Raw genomic sequence first — 24302 nt, forward strand, 5'->3', positions numbered from 1 at the left:
TCTTTGATATTCCGACGAATATTACTAGCTATATAGAACATTTAGCCGAGCCCACATAATTTTTTACGATCGATGAATCAATTTCCTACAAGTCTGTTTAATTTTAAGTAATCATCTTTATTGGATTCTTTATAATAAATGGTTTAAGCAAAAACAATTTCCACTAAATTACATAGTTACATTACAACTACACAATATCAACACATTCACTACATATTAACTACATTTGTAGTCAATTACCAAAAGCGACACCTGCAGAGGAAATTTCGAAATAAAAAAATTGCGATTTCGATGGCAAACGATCAGGAATTCGATGCTGATCACAAATTCGTAGTTTATGTGGCCTGGGACGAGGCTCTACATGCCCTTTCTACACGATTTCTACATTGGTGCTTTGAACGCGTCTTAAAAAAACACTGGAAAATACTAGAAAATACTATGAAAAAGTACGAAATTTGCAGCAGTGTGATCGCGGACTTGGTGTTAAAATAACCCGAAATATACCGTTTCAGTTTCAAAACATACCAAAAATATACCGATGAAACACCACTTATTCCACTCGACGATTTTCAAATCTACCTATCATTGCCAAACATAATATCGGTAATTTTGTGCGGTAAGTGGATCAACAACTATTTTTTTTAAAACAACATTCACAACTATTTTTCAAATTACCATCATTTCCGGCATATATTGAAACAACGAAAAGTTGGCAGGGTGTGTAAGGTGTAGAGAATTAACACCGAGAGGGCATAATATCGCTGCTTTGCTGGGATAATTATATGAATGAACATTAAATATATATATTTTCCACACATCGAACAATTTCGCTTAATCCAGAGAGTGTTACATGGAAAAGGTGCCAGTGTCAGCATTCTGTGAGTCGATAGCCAGCAAGCTATCGATATTTTCGAACTCCGACTTTTTTCGAAAACATGCCAACGATTTTTTCGAAACAAATTATTATGGTAGTTAACAGCGCGGAGACTTTAAAAAGACAATCACAAAATCGGCTCAATTTCAAAATAAAATTAATTTACCGCTCTGTTACCGTTCATTTTCTTGTACATTTTGTTAAACTTTTTACTTAAACCTTGTTTTAGGCACAGTCCAATAACAAGGAGTCCCTAAAATACGCATATCTTGTAAAATATTTATTTATCAATCGGAGAAAATTATGTGTTCAAACATGGAAGTCTTAACTAGCTAGTAATATTCGACGGAATATCAAAAACTAGGAATATGTAAAATGTAATTTGAATTCGTCAGTATATTTACGGTATATTTTTAAAATGAGCCTGTATATTTTGGTATATTTCTGAGGTTTTAATCGATAGGCATCATTTCCGCCATTTTGTGTGTACAGAAAGACGGTCTAAAATTGTACAATATATTGTGTTAAATATAATCAATAATATGCCCAAAATGCGGGGTAATGTGTGCTTGTAGGCTACAAAATTCGTTGTAGCAGCGATTACGAACAAAAACCACGCATTTTAGCCCAAAACTAATTAAAATTATAGTGCTAAAACACTTACAGCAACGGTGGCTGTCCCGTGTGGCTGGAATACGCGTGTGAAAGTCAATGCGAAGAGTGTACAAAGCAAGTGAAAATTGTATTTCCATCGTTCGAGTAGCAGCAGAAGCAGCAGTACCACAGAGCAATAAAAAACGCAAGCAAGCATAGTGCGTGTGTGTGTGTTTTTTTGTGTACGTGTGTGTGTATGTGCATGTCGATTATGTGAGTGTGTGTTTGCGCAAAGTGTATGCAAAAAGAAGAAGAAAAACAGAAGAGCATTACAAAAAGTAGAAGGAAAAAAAAACAGCGTATTGTTGGTCGTCTGACGACGAGTTTCACGCGCCCAACAGCACCAACAAAAGCAAAGCAATAAAGAGAGTGAGAGAGAGACAGAACGAGAAGAGCGAGAAAACGTAAGGAAAATCTACAACAAGTGTGCGAAAATTAATTATTACTTAAGTGTGTCACTAATTTCATTTGGAAAACGTCAAAGTCGAAGAATTCGCTGTCTCCGTTGCAGTAGCAGAAGTTGCGCAGCGTCAAAATCGAAACGGAATTGAGGAGAAACAGAGAGAAAGAAGGCCCTGTTGATGGTTAGATTCCCGCAGCGGGGGGGTCTGACGGGGAGTCTATTACGAATTTTTTTATTGTTTTTTTTTTTGGGGGGGGGTAGAGCAATACAAACCACCGACAGGCGACAAAAGACACGGACGACGGACAGAGGCTCAACAAATTTTCTGAAAAGGAATCACAAAGCGCAGTAGTAGCTTCGGCAGAGGAAGAGGAAGAGAATCAGAGCAGCAGCAGCAGTGGAAGCAACAACAAAGCAAAGCCAAGCGTCAGCACAAGCAGCAGCGGCAGCACCAGAAACAACAACCCACCACCGTCATGCCCGTTGTCGTCGGCGTCACCACCGACGCGTCGAAACGCCGCTGCCATTACCACCGCCACCCCACCGGACAGATGCTCTTGGCTCATTGCTCGTGTCCTGGCCATGCTCCTGATTTTCGCTGACGCTGCCCGAGGAAAAAAAAAATACAAATAAAAGATTTCTATATGTAAAAATATTGTTGCATTGTTTTCCCAGAAAAGGGGGTTCTCCTTTTCCTCTCTCTCTCTCGCGCTCTCTCTTTCTCTCTCTCTCTCTCTCTAGCTATCTCTCTCACTTCTGTTCCGTTTAGTTTAGTTTCAAGTTTTATTTTTTTTATCTGCTTAATCATCTTCGTCTCGGCTCTCACCTACGTCATCTCTTCGCTTTCCAGCTGTGTTCTGTGCAAATTAACCAAAATATACATTTCCGGCCGCCCGCGCCCCCTCGCTGAGCATCCAACAGCCGCTGTTCCCCACCCCCCCTGCAATATCTTACCCTCTACGGAGACTGTGGAGAGAGACCGGGCCGCCTGCTGCTGGAGCCGCTGCCGCTGGGAGGAACGCCGCCTGGAAAGGGGCTCATCGGGCACATTTACCCTGGATTCATGGTGAGCCCAAGAAGAAGACATCTGCCCAGCCGGGCGTATATTTAATTATTTGTTTGCCTAATTCGATACCCAATGGGGTCCCCCTCCCCATGTCCCGCCCCGAACCGCCCCGCCCTGGTCGAGTCTCATGTGTCATCTTCCCCTGCCACAGGCTCGAGGTCGTTGCTGGATGGAAGGGTTTCTGGGTTAATGGAGGAAACAATTTTTCAAGCGGGTCCCATCAGCTCAACGGAATCACTTAAAGTGGGGGTACTGCTACTCATGAGCCCTTATATGACCTGTGGAAGAGTCTATTATTAGTTGGATGCCAGAATTTCTGCTCGTTTCTGGGAAATATTTACGAGATAAGGGGCTAACGCAACTGATCTAGATCTTTATCGCGGCACTTAGATATGGAGTGGCACTCTAATGAGGCACCATTGTATCGCAATTATAACGATCTGTCTGAAAAGGAGAATAAATACTTGATAAAAGGGAATTTCCACTTCATAATTTGAAACGCCATTGAAGGCAGGGTTTCATGAAACTAAAACCATGATAATTCCACTCTCACTGTAGTATAGATATTTATAGATAACCCCTCTGTAATCTTGTTCCAGTGTAGTTCTGTTACTAGTTCCATCTTCCCCTCACTGCTTGGAATCTCATTATTATTCTCTGTACACTTCCATTGCTCTTCTTCTCCAATATTCCAGTCAAATCGTGGAATCATCATACAAATTCCTGTTGATCCACATTTAAAATTGCAATTGGATCGGTGGAAGATAAAAAAGATAAACGCCGTCACCTGATATTTACTTAGTCTTACGAGAAAATCCCACTGGCTCACGTTCTTACGAACTCTGACCATTATCTCTTTCCACCTGCATTCCCCGAACCCGAACCCTAACACGAACACGAACCCGAGCCAGTATGTACCCACACTTGAGGCACATTTAGATCAATTTCGAGGAAATTCCCTAACAATTTGCAACGCTTATCTCGGTCCCGAACCGCCCATTTCCATTTCCTATCTCTCTACCCCGCCCTCTCCACACGTGCAAGTGGCATGAGTGGAGGAGAGGCGGAGGTGCAAAGAGAGTCACAGCCGAGGCCACCTGATTAGAGACGCATAAAAAAGAGCTGAAGTGTTTAATTAATAAATAACGTGCTAATAATGCATTTAATACAAAAATCGAGACCAGCTCGGGGCACCAGTGAAAACAGGGAAACAACAAAATACATAAAAATGGTGTTGAAAAATGAGTCTTCGCCTGCGGTCTGCCTTCCCTTCTCCACCGATGAGACGGCCAATGGATGGGTAGCCTCGATTCGGTTCGGTTTTGCTTTTTATTGGATTTTTGTTATTTTTTTTTTTTTTTTTTTGAAAAGTATATTTCGTGTTACACAGTTGTATGTTGTTGGATAGCCTTTGATGTCGGGGTTTTTGTGCGCGCTTTCATATTTTATTATTAGTCATTTGGCTTATTTATAATGTGCCGTTAAAGTTTAACTTTTATTAATCTGCTCGGTTGTGCTTTTAATTTATAAATGCTGCTTATCTGATTGAAATGTCCGTCCCATTCGCCCACTCGACTCGAGTGTCGATTTATTGATGTCGATTAGAAATCAACGAAACAGTTGCCTGCCCCTGCCACCATCCCTCCCATCTCTAGCCACACACCTTGCTGTCGAAGGGGGGTGGGGGTTCTCTTTCCTCTCTTCCTTCCGTTCTCCATTACATAAGAGAATTAATTAGCATTTCTGGACTGGGTTGCTAAGCGGCTTGATCTGAGGCTGTAGCTGTAGCTGGAGCTGGAGCTGGAGCCCCATAAAAACTACCTCAAAGTGTGAGCAGCGCAGCAGAGCTCTACTCATCGAGATGTGTGCGTGAGTGCGTCGCGTGAAACAGTAGTTTGTCAGTTGGTTAGACTCATTACGGTTGGAATAATAGTAGATAACGGGCTGGGTAAACACTGATAAAGCACTCCTTATAAAATAATACAAAACAATTGCTTTGACATCAGCTGTTTATAGTTGTTTCATTTTTATAATGACCATTAAACACTCCATTATTTGTACGAGGTACATATGTATGTATGTATATCCTGAATATTCAGAAGATTCCTGTCAGTACATTTCGAGTAAATGTCATGGGTTGAGGAGAGTGGAATTTTCCTGTAAATACTTCAAACCAAGTTAATTAAGAAGACCGACCCTCTCACGACCTCTCACGCTATCACCTCTGTGCAAACACTGAACTAAATCAATCCCAGTTACTCGGTTGCTGCTACGTGTTAACTCCATTTAGCGATAAGATAATTAGCACACACAAAGTGCTTATTAAAATATATATATGCACAAAGACCGAGCGAGATATTTGTGGGGCTGTCTGTTGTCAGCCTTTTTATATTTATTTTCTCTATATTTATAATGTAAAAAAAACAACAACAATTTAAGCTCTTGTTAATCAGTGTTAAATCAATGAGCCGAGTCGGGGCCAAAATGGGTGAGAATATAATGTAAGAGCGTGTTAAATGGTGCCATAAATCTTTGGCCTTGGCTGTAATTCGATTAAGGAGAGGGTAACGGTCGAAGGATAAGAGAACGAGCGAGGAAGGAGAGGCCGAGCAACAACAAATTCACATGCAAAGAGCTCATTTAAACACTCACACAAACAAATAACGACAGTTCCATAAACACTAGATGAAAGGAGACAACAATACAAGTAAGGACCAGAAATAACAACAGGCTAAAGAAAAGAAAAGAATGGAAAAAAAACGAGCCCCAGACACATGGTAGAAGGCGCACCCCGTACCCCGTACCCCTAATGTGCCCCTTCAGACGACAACACATCCCATCCCGGCATATAAGTAACACGAAACAATTTCCAAATGAAGCGCGGATAAGCCGCAAAATCCTTAAAATACTCGATAAAATTACATAAAACTAATCGCACAAGCACACGCACACACTCACACACAGAGGCAGATACAGACAGATAGACAGACGCACACACTGCCATAGAAGAGAATTGGCTGGATGGGACTTGGGACTGTGACTACTGCTGCTGCGAGAGGGGGACGGACAGACAGTTGAGTGGCTGCCGGCTGGCGGTGGGTAACGGGAAGCCAGAGTGCGAGCAACGGGCAGAGGAGAGGCGACGGCGTGCAAAATGATGAAGGTATCTACACCGACAATCTGTTTAACAACTTCATGAGCAAATCCAACAAATCGTATGAAACGAAGCCGACAGCAGACACGACAGACGACCCCCGTTCGGATCGGTTCGGATCGGGCCAATGGATGCGCACAGGTTAGCGCTTGGGTAAAGGGGGGTGTGGTTGGGTGCGGTATGGGGCCAGCGTTGTGGGTCGTTTATTTGGCTTTTGGAACGTTGACTCGACGTCCAAGATGTATTTATATAAGGTGTGGTCTTGCCAGAAACTCCTCTCAAGTTAGTTAAACATTTTGCTGCAGTTGCGCTGGCTATATTTAGCAGATAACCCTATAAGAATATACCATGGACCCGTCGTAGTCGTCGTCGTCGTCGTCTCGTCATCATCATCATCATTGCCGTCGCCGTCGGCTTGAATAGATGCTCAATCGTTCGGGTTGAATGAAGAAAAGCATGTAGAGCTGTATCAGTATGTGTGTCTGTGTATGTGTGTGTGTCTGGCAGAGATTGGAGCATGAATAGGAATGTGATGTGGGGGGACCAAAGGAGAAGCTGGAGGAGCTTCGTGAGTGCCACTGCGGTGGCATAATGTTCTTGTTGATGTTGAGTAATGGGCATAACAACTGTAAGCTGGGATGCCGCCTGTCCAGACCTACTACGAGTAGTATATGTAGAACTGGAAGTCGAAATATTTCTGAACAGAAGCACACACAATTCCATTACTAGGGATCCCGGGGCTCTACTGGCGAAAAAGAAAAGAGAAATTTGTTTTATGACTTTTTGGTTAAATGGCCAGAGCCAGTCGAGCGTCTCTCTCTCTCTTCTCTCTATCTCTATCAGTGTGCCCCTACTTTACTAGCCTTTGTTTGTTTCTTTGCCCCTTCTGCAACCTCTGTTTTGACTTGTGAAAATTTGGCTTTCACAACACGAACCAACACGTACATGCATATGTACACACTCGTAGTATACCCGACGTATACGTATATGCATAAATATGTATATGTGTGCACATATACATACTCGTACATACATGCATACGTATGGACATGGCTCGGCAAAGTGCCTACCAACCAACATTTAATGGGATTTCCGTACTTGACACGAACCCTTCAAATAGACAGATGCAGGCACCGTTACGGAGAGGTACATATGCTATGGCATGGGGGTCTGGGGCCTGGGGTCTGGGGTCTGGTATGGAGAGTGTCTTCTGCCCCCGGACCAGACCGGACAAATGCCTATGACGAACTCAATTGGCCATGCTGCATGGATAACATTTGTGTGTGTGGCTCGGTTCGACTTGGTAATTAAATGGACTCCTCTCGGCACGGCTTAATAGACCAGCTTTTTGTTGGTCGTTGGTTGTGTGCCCTGGGGTATGGAATGCGTTAGTGATGGGCACTTTGGTTCAGGTTTTGGGTTATATTTCAGTGGTTCCGTTGTCTGGTGAACCAGACAATCAATTGTTTGCTTAAACCACACAGAGAAATTGAAAAGCAATTTCAGAACCATTTTATTTCCGTCAGACTTTTCAGAGTTTTATGTATTTTTCCACTAAAAAGTGGATCCATTGAATTTACGGTTGATATAGAGGATTCATTTTGTGAACCAGCCAACAGTTTTACCATAAAAGAAACACAATTGACAGAAGCCAAAAAATAAAAAGGAATAAGTTCCTGGTGGTTCGTTTTAAAATTACATATGTACATATATGGAGGGTTCTAAGGGTATTTCTGTAGCTCCCTTGCTGACTATTTCGCATATAATGTGTATTTCAATTGTTCCCAGTTAATTTTCTGATAAACTAGTTAATTTATTCCTTTATGAAAAAACCATTAGACGAACACAATAAAATGAAATACCAAGAACAAAGCTCAATAAAAGAACTATTCTATGCTGAGAATGGGCCAATCGGAGTCAGTTGAGTAGTTCTTCTTTTACAGTTCAGTTCCACTCAATTGAGCAAGTTTACAACGAATGAACCAAAGTTAAGCTTTCGTTAAACATCCCTTAAGAATTATAGACCTCCAAATGAATACCCTTCTTTGCTTATGGTCGGTCGTGGGGTTGACTAATTTATTTACTGCTATATCACTTACATTTCCCCATCAGCCGGCGACTAACCTAATAATCTCTCGCCGAGCGGATGGAATGGGCTCTAGGGGTGGTGGTGGGGCTGCTGATAAAGTCTCTAGTTTATGGGCCACCCCTAATGTACAGTTACGGCGCATTCATCTGGCGGCAGTGGAATTTTAAGTTGTCTGTCTCCCTGCTTACTACTGCCTGATGTCTGCTGCTCTTATTAACGCAGCGCGCTCTCTTTCATAGTTGTTGCTGCTGCTGCTTGCTGCCTATTTGTCAGTCAATTAGTCAGCTTATTGGCAAGCGATGATGGCAGAGACAGAGAAAAACAAGCTACGGCTAAAGCAAAGGAGATCTGGAGAGCCAGTTAGCCGACAACAGCAGTCGACAGCTTTTCCATTTCAAAATTACACTGGGCAAACGCACATACACAATCGCACCCATGAGTACTGTAAAAGCGAGCAAGAGGAAGCGAGACAAGCATACACACGTATAGAAAAGAGGCAGCTCAGGCTCAAGGTATATACCATAGAAGGTAAGGCAGTCATAGTCCAAGCACATAGTACATATACCGGTCTAGGATAGGTCCAGTTCTATCATAGTTTGTTACTGAAGCAGATTGTTCTGTCGGTTTCTAAGACTGCCTTACCTTCTAGTAAATATACATTGCTCAGGCTTTGCTTGCTTCTACTCCCTGCCTGTCTGCCGCACCACCCTCCCCCTCTTTTATTCATTCACTCGCGTCCGTTTAGCCGCGTGCGTACACACAATTTTGCGCTACTCATGCTACAAATTGTTTATTGAATTTCCTCTTTCTGTGGCCCATGTCGACAGCGTTGCCACGCTGTTGTTGCTGCTGCTTGCTGCTTGCTGCCTGCTCTCCAAGTTTTTATTTTCATTTACATTTCTCGCTTTGTTTTCGTTCATGTTTATGGGCTGTTTAGAAAACAATTTGCCACGGCGGGGAGGAGACGGCTGGCCACCGCACAGCCATTGAGTGGAGTGGAGGAAGAGAAACGAGTTGTTAATCTGATGGAACTTTATAATACGCGATGACATTAATTGAGAGACAGACGGACACGCCAGTTGAAATTGACAGCATTATTGGCCTTAAATTTGCACGCAGGTCAGCCCGTCGTCCGTGGATGAAGAATAGCAGGAGGAAGAGAAAAACAAAAAGAGGAAGAACCATAGCCATAGCCAGAGCCAGAGCAACAACAGCCAAGCAGCTTGGCTGCTGACTCACGGAGTACTCGAAAACGTCACGTAGTCAATGTACAGACTGCTCTCGCTCATGCTCTCTTTTCAGTTTCGCTATCCTGCTCTTGCTCCCTGGCACTGGTGGCCTGTCCTCTCAGTATGGCTCTCCTTGTGTGTGTGTGTGCCCTCTCCCTTTCTCCCAGTGTGCCATAATTTGTGGTATTTTAGGGTAAGGGTGTGGAAGGGAGGCAGAAGAGCCAGAGAACGGCACTTTTCGGTGGTGGCAAAATGTGGCTCTGTTCGAGCCTTTCGTTTTGTCTTTTTCAGATTTTATGGCTTTGTGCGTTTACAACGTCGCTTTTTGTAGTACATTTGTTTTATAACAGACCCCGCCGACACACCGCTGCTTGCCCCCAAAAGCTACCACAGGCAGAGCCCAGAGCAGAGCGAAGCAGAGACCCAAAGACAGAGAGCCCAGAGTGCCAGCGGGAGAACAGCAGGAACAGAAGAGCTTAGCACACTGCTTGCAGTTATTACACAATTTTCCCCAAGCGCCAGGGGCCCAGAGGCAGAAGCCAGCCAGCCCCCACTGTCGCCCGGCAGGTGGTGGGGGGTGGGTATGAGGGATTCAGCGGGGGATTCAGTCGCGTGCCCTGCGCCGCCACCTTCTGTTTGTGTTTATACGAAATTTTTCCACTCACGACTCCCTCATAAAAAAGTTTTGTGCTGCCAGTTAAACCAGCAAGCAGTAACCAGCCAAGCAGTCAGACCCAAAACGGCCCGACTCGGCCCGGGCCAGGCCAAGCAGGGCAGAGAACAGGCCAGGCCAGAGGAGCTGCCAACCTGGTGTGGCTGCTGATGTCGTTGATAAGTGTCGGCCCCAAAACGCAGACGACCGTTCGTTGCACAGTGGTACAACTTGGAGTCAAAAGCTGATGAATTGTGGGAAACTGTTGATTACAGATTATAGATATGCCAAATCTCATCTCATCTATTATAAATAGCTTTCGAAATATCGAAAATTTCATAGCAGAAATAATCCAGCTACTATTAAAGTATCGACTGGACTTATTTCCATTGTAACAGAAAACATTTATGCCATGGATCGTTCAAAGTAATCCATAAATATTTAAGCAAATTCACTTTAGGTGAGCATATATTTATTAGGGTAACATTCTTCAGCATATACTATTGCGGGGTAGTCAAACCAAAGAGGGATGAAATATTCATCCCCCCGCCGTGGAATGCAATGAATATTTCATATGCGTGTTTGACTTGGGGGGTTACCAAAGTGCCACTGCTACCGATACCACTGTGCAACCCCAGGGCTAGTCGTGTGTGCGTTCGTGGCCTGCGCTTTCGGTCCGCCTCCGTCGGGATCGTTTCGCAGACCCGTTGCTGTTCCTTCTCTCCCTAGCCCCGCTGTCGTCAGTCATTTAGGCGGCGTGTCGTGCCTTATTGAGTGTAAATCTGTCGACAATACACACATACATTCTCATACATACGTATATGTATGTATGTATATATTTTTTTTGCAGTCATCGCGCGCGCTGGCACTGGCACTGCCACCGCGGTCGCTCTGTCGCTGTCGCTGCATTTAATTAATTGATTTTAATTGCCATAATTTGTGTGCCGCTGCCACACAACCGCAACACCGTCGGCATTCCTGATGAGACGTGAACGCACTGTGTGCCTGTTTCCCTCTCACTCTCCGTTTGTCTCTCTCTCCCCCTTTCTCTGTCAGTGTGCATTAGCCATGATATTGATTCATAAGCAAATTTAATGATAATTCCATACTGTGGTGGGATGGGGTCGTTGTGGGATGGGGTGGGATGGGTGAGAGCGGATAGGGCCCATGAGAGGATGCTTACTTAGCCGTTGGCTCCTCGTTACAGTTATTCGCGGAGTTACTTGAGCGGAAAATCTGTTTACAGCTGCACGCACACTTGAGAGGCAGCACCCCAGACCCAGACCCCGGACAAGAAGAAGCAACAACAACAAAAAAGAAGAAAAGAAACCAAAGCAATGCTGAAAAAAGTGAATGCAAGATAGCTAAATAGCGACGATTTTCGAATACCCTTTAATCGTGGAAGTTCTTACTATATTTCATTAGCTCGCTCATTCAAAAATTGCTAGAAATTTCATTTTGTAAACGATAATTTCTATATTATAGCTATCCATATGTTATAAATCCGATTTGGATACTGTCCTGGAGGCTAAGTACGAACTGTGTTATCCAGATATGAAGCCTTGCCATTTTCTTATATAGGCTTACCCTCGTAAAGGGTATGCAAGCTGTACAAAATGAGTGAATGAACAAACCAAAGCATACGTCTGTCAGTCAGTCTGACGTTCTGCAGTCCCTCCTCTCTTTTTACCCCCTCTTCGAGGCAGGCGCATTAACATATGCAAGCGATTAAGTGGCAGAGGGACTCAATCGTCCGACAGCGTAAACCCCTAATTTCCAGACCCCGTCAGCCGTGGCCCCCAGCTCCCTCTCGCCCTCACTCTCTCTCTCTCTCTCTCTCTCTATCCCTCTCTTTTCTGTGATACTCCATCGTTCGCACATTACATGGCATTATTTTTATGGATTATTTATTTATGCATGTTGATGTGAACTTCATCGCTTTATTGAAAAATACTACTGGTACTACTCCCCCCACTCACCCCCCTCTTTGCCCTCACACTACCCCACCCCGATTCGATTCGATCCGATCCGTTTTTTATGCATTTTCTCTGTGTTTTTTGCAGTTGAATTTTCATATCGTAGAGGGCATAAAAAGGCTTAACACTGGACCGGAAGCGTGTTTTTAAAGGGTGATGGCGGCCTCCACTCAAGGAGAAATTCGAGTGGGTCCCGGCCACCAGGTAAACGATGTCTATGTACGTACATAACTCTCACAAATCAGAAATTCAGCTCACGGTAACAACAAGAAAATTTAAAAAAAGCAACAACAAAGAACTAAAAAATTCAACAATTATGCCAATGAAAAAAAAAGAACAACAATAAATAAAGAACAGATAAACATTTTTTTTTTATTGCGAAAATTGTAATTTATGTTCCTATTTTCTTTATGTTGAATTTCAATGAATTTCTCAACGTAAAAATCGTTCAAAAATTGCCTTATGTTGTGTAGTCCTTAGAAGGACTTTGAAGAGGAAGTACGGCATTTCCTACGCAGTTTTTAGTGGGGTTCAAAAACTCACAAAATAAACAAAAGACTACCAAAGAATTCTAATACGGAATGATTTTCTAATACAAATTTCTAATAAGTTCTATATTTCATTGGTGGTTAGAGAAATTCTCTTCCCCACAATATTTAGGCCTATTCCTTATACGTTTGTATTCTACAAATGTATTTCTATGCCAAAAAAGGAATAACAATGAATGAGAGACTGTCACTCTACCAAGAACTTTTCAACGTTCTTCTCAGTTTCTGGTTAATGCTTAAATACTTCCTTCCCTTCGATAAAGGGCTACACGAAGAGCAATTTGTTTAAATATTGTATGTCCTTCGGTTAAACTCTCTTGTAAATAACTCTTAAACTGTTTGTAAATAATTTTGCAATTCAAGTTCTTGCGATACAATTGGCTGTCTTCATAGTTCGAGTCCCTAATTGGTAGAAGTTGAACCAAAAAGAAAAAAAAAACAAAAACCACCGATCCCAAATCCCCTATCCTCTGTCCCGCTCCCAATTCCCAATATCCGAATGAAATCCGTAGCACACATTATACATTATTCATACATAATCATGCATTAGTCCTAAGAGTTTCTGTATCATCGTGTATCCGGAGGGAATCTCCGGAATCCCTCCTCGCAGCCTTCAGGTGTTGTCTTGTGGTGTGTGGATTGTGTTTTTTGTGATTGTGTGGATTGTGTGCGTGTGTGTGACTAACAAAAACCAAAAACAAAAACTAAATTGAGCGCACCTGTCGTGTCGTGTCTGGTCGCGCTCGATGGAGTTGCTCTCCTTGGAGTCTTTTTGAACTAATCCCGAACATTTTCGTTTGTCTCCTATGACGACTGAAGGCAAAACTGCCCGATTATAATCCAATCTCAAGCTTCCCCATCGACAAGGAAACCGATGAACGTGAACTAGAGGAATCAAGATGGAGTCCAGGCGTTGTGGCCGATGGCGATTTGTTAATGTTCTTGCGTGCTGCCCGCTCGATGGCCGCATTTCAAGGAATGTGTGATGGCGGACTAGAAGACGGTTGTTTGGCTGCCAGTCGCGACGACACAACAATTAACGCACTCGACGTGGTAAGTCCTACTAAAGTACTATTATCCCATCTGATATATGCTCCATGCTAATACCCATCTTCTGTACAGCTCCACGATTCTGGCTACGATCCAGGCAAAGCTCTACAAGCACTAGTTAAGTGCCCCGTTTCGAAGGGCATCGACAAGAAGTGGACCGAGGACGAAACGAAAAAGTTTATCAAGGGTCTGCGACAATTTGGCAAGAATTTCTTTAGGATCCACAAGGATCTGCTGCCGCACAAGGACACCCCCGAGCTGGTCGAATTCTACTATCTGTGGAAGAAGACGCCCGGCGCGAACAACAATCGGCCGCACCGGCGACGCAGACAGAGCGCCCTGCGACGCAATCGTGTCACGCGCGCAAATAATAATACACCTCCCAAGAAGGAGGACACACCGGAACCACAAACTGCGACGACGGCGGCGACGGCGACGGGGTCGGCGTCAGAGACGGCGAGTCGCTCATCGCCCGCTGTCTCCAAGGAGGAGAACAGCTCTCTCACCGAGGACGACGCCAGCGAGTGTGACAGTGATTCGAGTCTGACCAACAAAAGGGATGAATCACCCTCTAGGATGAGGACGCGCAATAAACAACAGAATAACAACAACAACAACAGCAATAACAACAACAGCAGCAGCAACACCACCACCAACAGCAGCAGCAGCAGCAGCACGGCCAGCAATAGCGGAGGTGGCGGCGGTGGTGCGTCCGTCGGTGGCAGCTCTGCGGGAGGCGGAAGCGCTGCTGCAGGCGCCACGGCCACCAACAGCTCCTCGAAGGATCAGTCCACCACCAACAACGCTGTGGCCAATGGCAAGCGGCCCAAGCGAGGCTCCGAGACGCCCGATGCCGGCGGTGGAGCCTCCTCGGTGGACAGTCCCAAGACTCCGACCAAGGCTGTGGCCGAGAGTTCGGCTACCAAGCGCAAGGGCGGCAAACAGGACACGCCCAACAAGAAGAAGCGCACCGAACAGGAGCAGGCGAACGACCAGGCAGCCAATGCTGGTGTGGGAGCGGGCGGTGTCGGTGGATCGGACGAAAACATCAGCAGCTTGAAGGAGAAGAGAAAGCAGCAGCGGCCCGACAGCCCCGTGGAGAGCATGAACTCGGACAGCAGGCCGGACTCTGTGCTGGACGACGGCGAGTCGAATACCACGGACACGACCACCGCCGAACAGCAGTCGACCAAGGACAGCAAGGAGTTGATGCTCAACTGCAAGGAGGAGCGGGAGATGGCCACCAACGATGGTGATGGCCTCCACCTGGAGCCCAAAACGGAGGAGAAGTCCATCAAGGCAGAGGTCGCCTCGGAGGACTGCAGCAAGGAGGCGCTCTCGATCAAGAACATGGACGAGGAGACGAACATCCAGGCTCCGAACAGCGTGGATGGGCTGCTGCTTAAGGATTCCCCTGCCAACACAATCCAGCAGGACTGTGGTGTGCCTCCGGTTAATACCGTGGCAGCGCCTCTCACCATGAAGGTGCCGACCATTGCCACCGTGGAGGCGCTGAATGCCTCCGTGGAGCGCAAGGAGGCCATCGAGAAGATGGAGACCTGCGAGAGCGATCCCGATCTGCTCAAGAAGCTGGCCACCATCAAGCAGGAGGTCTCTCCCCAACAGCAGCATCAGCAACAGCAGCAGCAGCAGCAGCCGCCCCAGCAGCCGCCGCAGCAACAGCAGCAGTTGAATCCCATATCCATTCAGCCGCCACCTGCGTGTCCGCCCACGGAGGCGGTGTATATCAAGAAAGAGCCCATGGACGATTCGATGGATGCCACCTGCAATCAGAACAGCAACGAACCGCAGGACCTGAAGGTGAAGATTGAGATCAAGAACGAGGACTCGCTGAAGCACAACGCGGGAGGACTGCCGCTCACGGGGCCTGGGGTGCCGCCCACCTCCATGCATTCCCATTCGATGGCCGGTGGCGAGAGTGGGCAGCCGCCTTTGGGTGAGCCGCTGCATCTGTCGCATCTGCCACACGGCCAGCAGCCGCTGCAGCCACCTCCCGCCAGCTATCTGATCGATGCCCAGCTGAAGTATGGCCCGCCGGGAGGACAACAGCAGCAACAACAGCAGCAGCCTCCACAGCTTCCGCAGCTGCACAGCGATCCGGCTGGAGCGGGCGGCAATGGACCACCCCAAGGCGGACCCAACACATCGCAAAAGTACCCGCCCGAAATGGAGATGAAATTCACGCCGCAGGATCTCAAGTATCCGCCGCCACCGCCGCTGGACGCACTCAAGTACAGCCAGGAAATGCAGGCGGTTGCCGCTGCAGCAGCCGCTGCTGCCGCCGCCGCGGCTGGCAAGTACGACATGAAGTACATGATTGAGCAGCCCGGCAAGTATCCGGTGGAGTTGTCCGCCGCTCATCAGCCGCCATTGAAGCAGGGCTACCAGGATTCCCTCAAGATACCCGACGTCAAGTCGGGCTTTGGCCATCTGCCGCACAACATGGCCTCCCAGCTGGACGTGGCCCACAAGTACGGACCACCGCCGACGTCCCAGGAGCAGCAGCAGCAGCAGCAACAACAACAACAGCAGCAGCAACAGCAGCAGCAACAACAGCAGCAGCAGTCCCAGCCGCCGGCCCATCAGGTGCCGCCGGGTGCCACGCCACCGCCGGGCATAGCCATGCCCAAGCCGCATTATCAGCACGATGTGCAGACGCCGCCATTGGGACGGCCCTTCGAGCCTGGAATGATGCACAAATACGGAGATCCTCTGGCGGCCAAATATGGCCCGCCCCAGCCGCAGGATCTGAAGTATCCGATGCCACCAGTCGTCTCCGCGGCGGGACCCGTGGACGTGAAGCCATACGGCGAGAACCTGATAAAGTCCTCCCCGTATGGCCCGCCCCCAGAGAGCCCTATAGACGCCTCGTCGCGCTCGACGCCTGGCCAGGACAGCCAGGGCAGCAACAGCAACTCGCAGCCCTCGTCGATGGCCCCACAGCCGCAGCAGTTCCAGTCGCCGCATCCCTCGCCTCACATGCCTTCACCCGCAGGCGGCGGCCTGCCGCCTGGGATGCATCCTCAAAATCTCATCCATGGCCTGCCGCCGGGTGGGGCCGGTGGACCCCAGCCACCGCCACCGCCCACATCCCTGCACCAGTCGTCGAGTGGTGCGCCGGGCGTTCCGCCGGGTATGCATCCGGGACTGCATCCGGGACAGCATTCGCAGATGTCGGTGGCCTCCTCGATGCCGCCCAGCTCGATCGGGATACCACCCACGCTGTCGACGATGGCGCCCTCGCATATGCATCCCCACATGCATCCGCATCATCTGCAGCAGGTGCTCCATCGGCCGCACGACATGCCACCCAGCATGCATCCGCACGCTCCGATGACCATGTCCCTGCAAGGACATCCGCAACATGGTCACGGACTGCCGCCCTCCCACGCCCCCCAACAGCAGCAGCAGCAACAGCAGCCGCCTGGAGGTCCCGCCGGCACAGTGCGCACTCCATCGCCAGCCCAGCATCCGCCACGCAGTCTGCACGATCCCCAGTCGCGGGAGCAGCCGCCCACGTCGCAGCCCTCGACAACGATGGCCGGATCCGGCGGTGGTCATGGCAATCCGCACCAATCCCCGCATACGCATCGCACATCGCCGCTGCCGGGACTGGCGGGGAATGGCCATCCGCCGCCGGGACTCATTGGCCACCCAATGCCCATACATCCGCATCTGGCGCATCTTCCGCCGGGTCATCCGGCCCATGCGGCTCTCGCACATCCCGGACACCATCTGCTGTCGCACTCGATTGCCGGTCTGGGGCCGGGCGGCGGACCCATCGCTCTGCTAGCGGGTCCCGGAGGACTGGGCGGCCTGCCCGAGTCCGCCCTCAGTCGTCGCACCCCGCCCAGCCATATGCCCCATTCGCACGTCTCATCGGCACCGAATACGCCCCATTCGGTGGCCTCGATGACGTCCAGCAGCATGGCTCTGACTACCAGCACGGTGCCGTCGTCGGCCTTCAGCCGTGCCAGTCCCAGCGTTCAGATCTCGAGTGGAGCCGGTTCAGCCGGACCTGGCAGCAGCAGCAGCAACACGCCTGGCGGTGGCCAGAGCAACTCCTCGGCAGCCGCAGCAGCAGCAGCTGCCCATCGAGCAGCCTCTCCAGCCTCCAGTGTGAGCAGCCTCAGTCGCCAGAGCCCGCTGCATCCGGTGCCGCAGTCGCCGCTTAGCCATCATCCCTCATCTTCGGCATTGTCGGCGGCAGCGGCAGCCGTGGCCGAGCGGGATCGCCATGCCCTGCTGCGACAGCAGTCTCCGCATATGACGCCGCCACCCGTGTCTAATGCCTCGGGACTGATGGCCAGTCCGCTGAGCAAGATGTATGCCCCGCAGCCGGGCCAAAGGGGGCTAGGAACGTCACCGCCGCCGCATCTGCGACCGGGAGCCTCACCGCCGGTTATACGGCATCCGCAAATGCCGCTGCCATTGCCCCTGATTGCGCCGGGAGGAGGCATTCCACAGATCGGAGTGCATCCCGGCCAGTCGCCGTATCCACATCCACTGCTGCATCCCTCGGTCTTCTATTCGCCGCATCATCATCCCTTCAACTCGCATTACGGCTACGCACCGTACGGGCCTGGTTTCCCGGCCTACATGAAGCCGCCTCCACCGTCGGGACCTCTGGATCCCGCCGCCGTGATGGCCGCCCACCATGCCGGCCTGCAGGGCCCGCCGCAACAGCAGCAGTCGCGACAGGACGAGCAGAACGCCGCCGCTGCTGCTGCGGCGCGAGATGCAGCCGAGAAGCAGCACCATCAGGCGGCGGCCGCAGCGGCAGCCCAGCAGCAACAGCAGCAGCAGCAGATGAAGGGCCCGCCCCAGCAGCAGCAGCAGGGCGGTCCGCAGCCCAACAAGCCGCCGACGCCAAAGACGCCCCAGGGTCCAGGGGGACCGGGTGTGCCAGTCGGCATGGGTGGGCCCGGAACGCCGACGGGCCTGCCGCCGGGTGCCTATCCGGGCTCCCATATGCCCGGCTACCCGCCTGGTCCGCCGCACGGCTCGCCTTTTGCCCCGCAAGATGGTCAGCCGCACGGCATGAAGCCCACTTCCCACATGGATGCCCTGCGAGCACACGCGCACTCGGCCAACTCGGCCGGCATGGGCGGAGGCCATCATCCAACGGAGCCATGTAAGATGGAGAGTCGACAGTGGTTAAAGAAGGTATTTTTACAGCATGTATTCCCTGTTCTTGCAGTGCCCATTGACATTGAGCCGGATCCGGAGCCAGATATACCCAGTCCCACGCACAATATACAACGTGGTCCCAGTCCCGAGGCTAAGCCGGACGACACCGAATGCCATCGCTCCCAGTCTGCCATGTGAGTATCCCCAGAGACTATAGACTCGATTGAAAAAGATTGTAATGTTCGAAATTCCTTAATAGATTTGTCCGGCACATCGATCGCGGAGATTACAATTCCTGCACGAGAACGGATTTGATATTCAAGCCGGTGGCCGACTCGAAGCTAGCCCGAAAACGGGAGGAACGGGATCGCAAGCTGGCCGAGAAGGAGCGCGAACGGCGGCAGGTGAGTGGAGCGAAGCAGAGTAGAACCTTTAGAGGATCCAGCTAATAAACCAATTCGATCCCTGCCCACAGCAGCAGCAACAACAGCAACAGCAGCAGCAACAACAGCAGGCAGCAGCCGCTCAACAGGCGGCCCAGCAGGCCAAAATGAAGGCGGAACTAAAGCCCCCGTATGCAGATACGCCAGCCCTGCGACAACTCTCCGAATACGCACGCCCCCATGTCGCCTTCAGGTGAGTGATGCTGGACGAAGTGACTCTTCTATTCTTCTTCCTTCTTCAGCCTCTGGTGTTAGGATTCCGTTTCAGTTCTTTTCCCCTCTTTTCCCTCCCCCATTTGCTCTTTCTTTATGTTGTGAGAGTCCGTTGAGTGACGTTGATTCTTGATTGTAATTATTTCAATATTCAATTTCAGTCCTGTTGAGCAGATGGTGCCATATCATCATCCAATGGGCCCCATGTACAGAGAGAGGTACAGTACCACAAAAAAGCCTGAAAGATCGACTCAACTGCACCATAATGCACCAATACACCCCCCCACCCAATACCAAACCATTCATCCAACTACTCCATCTCCACATATACCTTAAACACACATCCTCATAATGGAGTTCTTGTCCAAAAGAAATTGATAAGAAACAGTGCGTTACAGAACATAAGAATCAACTTTAATCGATTGAAAGTTAACGAGTAAAAGAAGTATATGGATTATAAATGGATATGATGATATTGTTCGATACTCAACTCAAAAAAATGGGAGATCTAACCCTGTTCGTGACTACCAGACCCATTGATCCCATCCAAACCTCTACCATTGCTTCAAAATTTATTCTTCGACAAACTACGCCAGCCAGAAGCACAAGCGAAAGGTTCCCAAGTGAAGAACCTCTCTGAAGAACTACCTCTCTCCTTCTCTGTCTTTTGGTATCGATGTTCTACAAAGATCTCTCCGCGATCTCTCTCAATTTTGCTCGCACTTGTCATGAGAGATGGGAAAAACAGACAGAAAGAGAGGAACCACGAGCGCTAGTTATCTTCTAATGTTGATTGTTGCACCACATAATGACCTATTTTATTCGAATTTTAGAATATTTTATCTGTTCCATTTTTCCTGTACTGTCTTGTATTCCGCTACATCTGACTCTCTCTATTTTACTCTTCTCACAGCAACACCAGCTGTGTTGCTATTTCGCTCTCCTCCGCCAGGGGCGCACACTGCACGAGGAATAATGTGATAGAGAGAGAGAGTGAGAGAGAATTAGTAAGCGCTTGAAAGGGATAGCGTAGCCATAGCAAAATTCAAAGCATCGATTGCTTTCCATAATATTCCAAAACTGATTTTAATGATCATACAAATTTTCAGATATATTTTAAAATAATTTCTGAAACGCACTGATATAGTAAAACCGCACCACAACCTCCTATCCCAGCCCCCGCAGCTTTTTAAGAAATCTTTATGATTTGGTATCCCAAAAGCCGTCAAAATTCACGCTTGTGTTGATTATCATTTGCCAATGCACCGTCCCACTCCATGCCATAACCAACACACACACACACATTGATATATCCTATTGCTGGACTGCCCCTACATCCATCCCCGTGCTCATTCGGTGTATTTCGACTTATTGCAGGGAACTGGAAGAGATCAAGAACGCACAAGCCGCCGCGGCGAGTCAATCCCGCCTCGATCCGCACTGGATGGAGTACTACAGACGGTTGGTTATCATCATCATTTATGCTTAATTAATATTGTTTATTAATACATGTATATTCTTGTATTTTTGCAGCGGCATACATCCCTCACAGTTCCCACTCTATGCGAATCCGGCGATATCGCAGATGGAGAGGGAACGTTTGGGTATACCGCCACCGCATCACGTAGGCCTTGATCCGGGCGAGCACATGGTGCGTATGGTAGGCCACACTTCTTTTTATACTACTATTATTCCATATTCATATTCACAAGATCAATCGTATTTGGAACGAACCACAAAACCACAAATCGAATCACTCTGTTGTCCACTTTGTCAGCTATCTCTCACAAACATGTTTAACCACATAAGCAGAGATGCTATAAGTCTTCCAAGTTGCAATCCAATCCAATCAAAATCAAAACCAAAACCCCATACCCAGCACGTGTACGAGTACTGTCTGTCATGCTGTGTTCATTTTTGTGCTAACCATACTCTTTGCCATGCCATGCTTGCCTCTTCTCTAACTTGGGGGGAGGCGCCTAACCATCAGTCGCGCCATCTAACCCGCCATCTAACTCAACAAAAACTCAAAACAACGCATTAAAATACATTAAAAAAAAAACCAACCAATCTTCTACTGTTGGCATTCCACAAATGCAGCACTGGCTCTTCTCTTTTGAAACTTTCTACGATATTCAATAATTTTCAGATACGATTGACGAGAGAATATCATGCACACTCTCATACTCATTTACATTTGCCTTTGCATCCACAGCCGCAACCACCGGAGGCCGGTTTCCAACTGCCACGTGAGTTTGTATAGCCTCAAGAGGTTCCCCCCAAACCCCTGCTATGTTTCCATTAATAAGTACACCAATAACTGATATTTTCTCTACTCTTTCTCCTTTTCCGTCGTGCTACTTACTTACTGCAGCGAATGTTGGCCAATATCCACGCCCAAATATGCTTATACCTAGGGAGCCGCACTCGGATGTCCTGCTGCGCATGTCCTATGCCGATCAACTACAGGTTTCCCAAATCCAAAATTAATATCCTAACTCATTAATTACATATATACAGTATTTGCAGGCCGCCGAGTTCCAGCGACAATCGCTGCACGATCAATACTTTAGGTGAGTCAATATCCCCACTCAAATCCAAATTCAAGTTCAAACCAGGCCCCATTCTCCTCCACCTCATTGACATTTGGGTTAATCATTATCTTGAGTTTGTGCTTTCGTTTCCGTTTTATCATCAACCACCTCTCTCTATATCATCCCCACAGACAACGGCCCAGATAAGTGGACAGGCGGCAATTGTAGAGACCAAGCAACTGAACAAAGAACATACTCCCTGGCCCACCCACCCCCTGAGGCCGTGAGGAAATGCTTTGTGTGATTTTTGTGTTCAAACGTTTTACATTTTGTTTTCCACAAACACTCCATAATATCATCCTCGACAAGAACAACAACCAGAACCAGAACCAGAACAATAGCAGAGACAACGTATGGCATCTCGAGCACATCCAGAAACTAAGCGAACTTTAAGTTGCGCAACGTCCTTTCATGATTTTATGTGAGAAGTTAGTACATTTCACCATTCATTCACTGTACTCCACTGCATTCCCCCCCTCTCTCACCCTACTGAGAATAACACATAACATACTTTAAACTTGGAGCTAATCTATAATATATATATATATATATATATGTTTAAATGTATCTGTATTTTTTTGTATGGCACAGAAATCAGCTGCGTTGATGGGGATCATCGGATATTGGATCTCGAAAGACTACTACAACAACACCCACACGAACACCACGAGACACCAGACACCACTTACTGACCAAGGCATACAGAATCAAAAGAGAAAAAACCTTCAACTACAAGAAAAGCAACTACAAAACTAAACTAGACAAAAAAAAACACGATGGTCGCAATATTTTAAGTATCCTCTTTATAGTGTATAGTGTTAAATTCTAAAACCTAAACCAACAAGATGTTAAATATCGTTTAAGATTACAAAACTGATAAGGGCAATGGAACAAACCAACCAACAAACAAATAACAAAAAACATGGCACACACAAACTTTTTTTGAGGTCTTCAAGCCACGAGTAAAAATGTGCAGCACTTTGACTAAGATCTTTACGGATAGGCACGAATTGATCAGATAACTAAGCAAAAACCAACCAAAATACTTGCTGCAGGAGGCAAGGTACATACAAATATTAGTATAGGAAAAGTAAAGGAGTGGAGTTAAAGGAGCTTCAATGGCAAAGAAGAGTTCACAGAATTAATTTCTGATTGAGACATCAAAATGGATATTTATATTCGAGTGTATTGTACAAACGGGTTCGCGGACATGGATTTTCTTTTTTGACAAAAAAACACTTGTACACTCTACTGGGCATAGATACTACGAAAGAGTATAATTTAAATGTACTTCCACAAAGCCACAAATGAACTAATCTAATTTATGGATCGAATGATCGTACGATTGCTGCTTAATTTTTTCGACTGCTTAGCTAAAGACGAACGGAATCCAGTTTACCGATTCCTGTAGTCCCTAGGGTGTTATATTTGTGTTAGCCTAGAGCCAGCTTTGCTTACCCACTAATTGCTACTCATTAATTTATTTTATTTTTTTTTATGACTAGAGTATTATATAGAATGGGGCAACAGTTTTGTAAAAAGTGCATAATAAATAACGGAATATTGATTATGGGTATTATATGTGAATGATTTGATGCTGCACAGAAAATGAATCGTGTCTGTAGGACAAGAGATGGACGCATTTGAAGCAGCTGCAATTTATCGTGTGCTTAATTTATATTAGTAATTTATACAATTTACGATACGCAAAAAGGATCCATTATATGCATAAAAAATATATTTAAAAAAGAAAAAAGGTTTATATTAAATATAAGGCCAACAAAGGAAATGAAAATGAATGGCGCGATAATAAGGAAAGGAACGAAGGAGGGAGCATAAATTATAAACTAAACAAAAAAAGAACGCATATTTTTAAATAAAGTTTTTTTTTTTTATTTCACATTTTGAATATACACATTGATATAAATATATTGTAGCTATATATGTAATGTAGTTATATATACATTAAATTAAAGTTTATTGTAGAATTGTCTTGCAGCATATTCAATGGCACACACACACAGACACATATGGGAAAACCAACCATTTTTTGCGTAGTTAACATTTAAGATTGTAAAGTGAAAAATCCAGGCATACATATTTATATATACAAAACCACCCGCCCCAAAACACACACACCCCCACACACACACACACACAAAATGCAGCTATATATTTGCATATGCTATATATGCATACATATATA

At 47.0% G+C, this 24302-nt stretch overlaps 1 protein-coding gene across 19 annotated transcripts; it reads left to right on the forward strand.

Annotated features, from left to right (window-relative positions):
- The first annotated feature begins 1299 nt into the window (after positions 1–1299).
- On the forward strand, positions 1300–24081 carry Gug (arginine-glutamic acid dipeptide repeats grunge). Of its 19 annotated transcripts, none has more exons than XM_033384752.1 (16): positions 1300–1932; positions 2782–2997; positions 12185–12316; positions 13465–13698; positions 13768–18850; positions 18917–19040; positions 19106–19250; positions 19322–19482; positions 19664–19720; positions 20880–20963; positions 21036–21162; positions 21652–21751; positions 21877–21971; positions 22023–22075; positions 22228–22524; positions 22688–24081. In XM_033384752.1, exons 3-15 carry the CDS (start codon positions 12254–12256, stop codon positions 22241–22243), a joined length of 6342 nt encoding a protein of 2113 aa, XP_033240643.1. In that variant the 5' UTR covers positions 1300–1932; positions 2782–2997; positions 12185–12253; the 3' UTR covers positions 22244–22524; positions 22688–24081. The 19 variants fall into 19 exon arrangements, with proteins under 19 accessions (XP_033240643.1, XP_033240648.1, XP_033240652.1 ...); XM_033384757.1 differs by having other exon boundaries at positions 22032–22075; XM_033384761.1 differs by having other exon boundaries at positions 21718–21751.
- The last annotated feature ends 221 nt before the right edge of the window (positions 24082–24302 follow it).

This window comes from Drosophila pseudoobscura, chromosome X (genome assembly GCF_009870125.1).
Source record: "Drosophila pseudoobscura strain MV-25-SWS-2005 chromosome X, UCI_Dpse_MV25, whole genome shotgun sequence".
Taxonomy (NCBI): Eukaryota; Metazoa; Arthropoda; class Insecta; order Diptera; family Drosophilidae; genus Drosophila; species Drosophila pseudoobscura.

What these genes read in the sequence shown, in the direction of transcription:
- Gug (XM_033384752.1), top strand. Translation starts at nt 12,254, where the DNA reads ATGGCGGCCTCCACTCAAGGAGAAATTCGAGTGGGTCCCGGCCACCAG. An exon ending in GGCCGGTTTCCAACTGCCAC is followed by an intron (nt 21,752 to 21,876) that starts GTGAGTTTGTAT and finishes TACTTACTGCAG; the next exon opens with CGAATGTTGGCCAATATCCA. An exon ending in CCTATGCCGATCAACTACAG is followed by an intron (nt 21,972 to 22,022) that starts GTTTCCCAAATC and finishes ACATATATACAG; the next exon opens with TATTTGCAGGCCGCCGAGTT.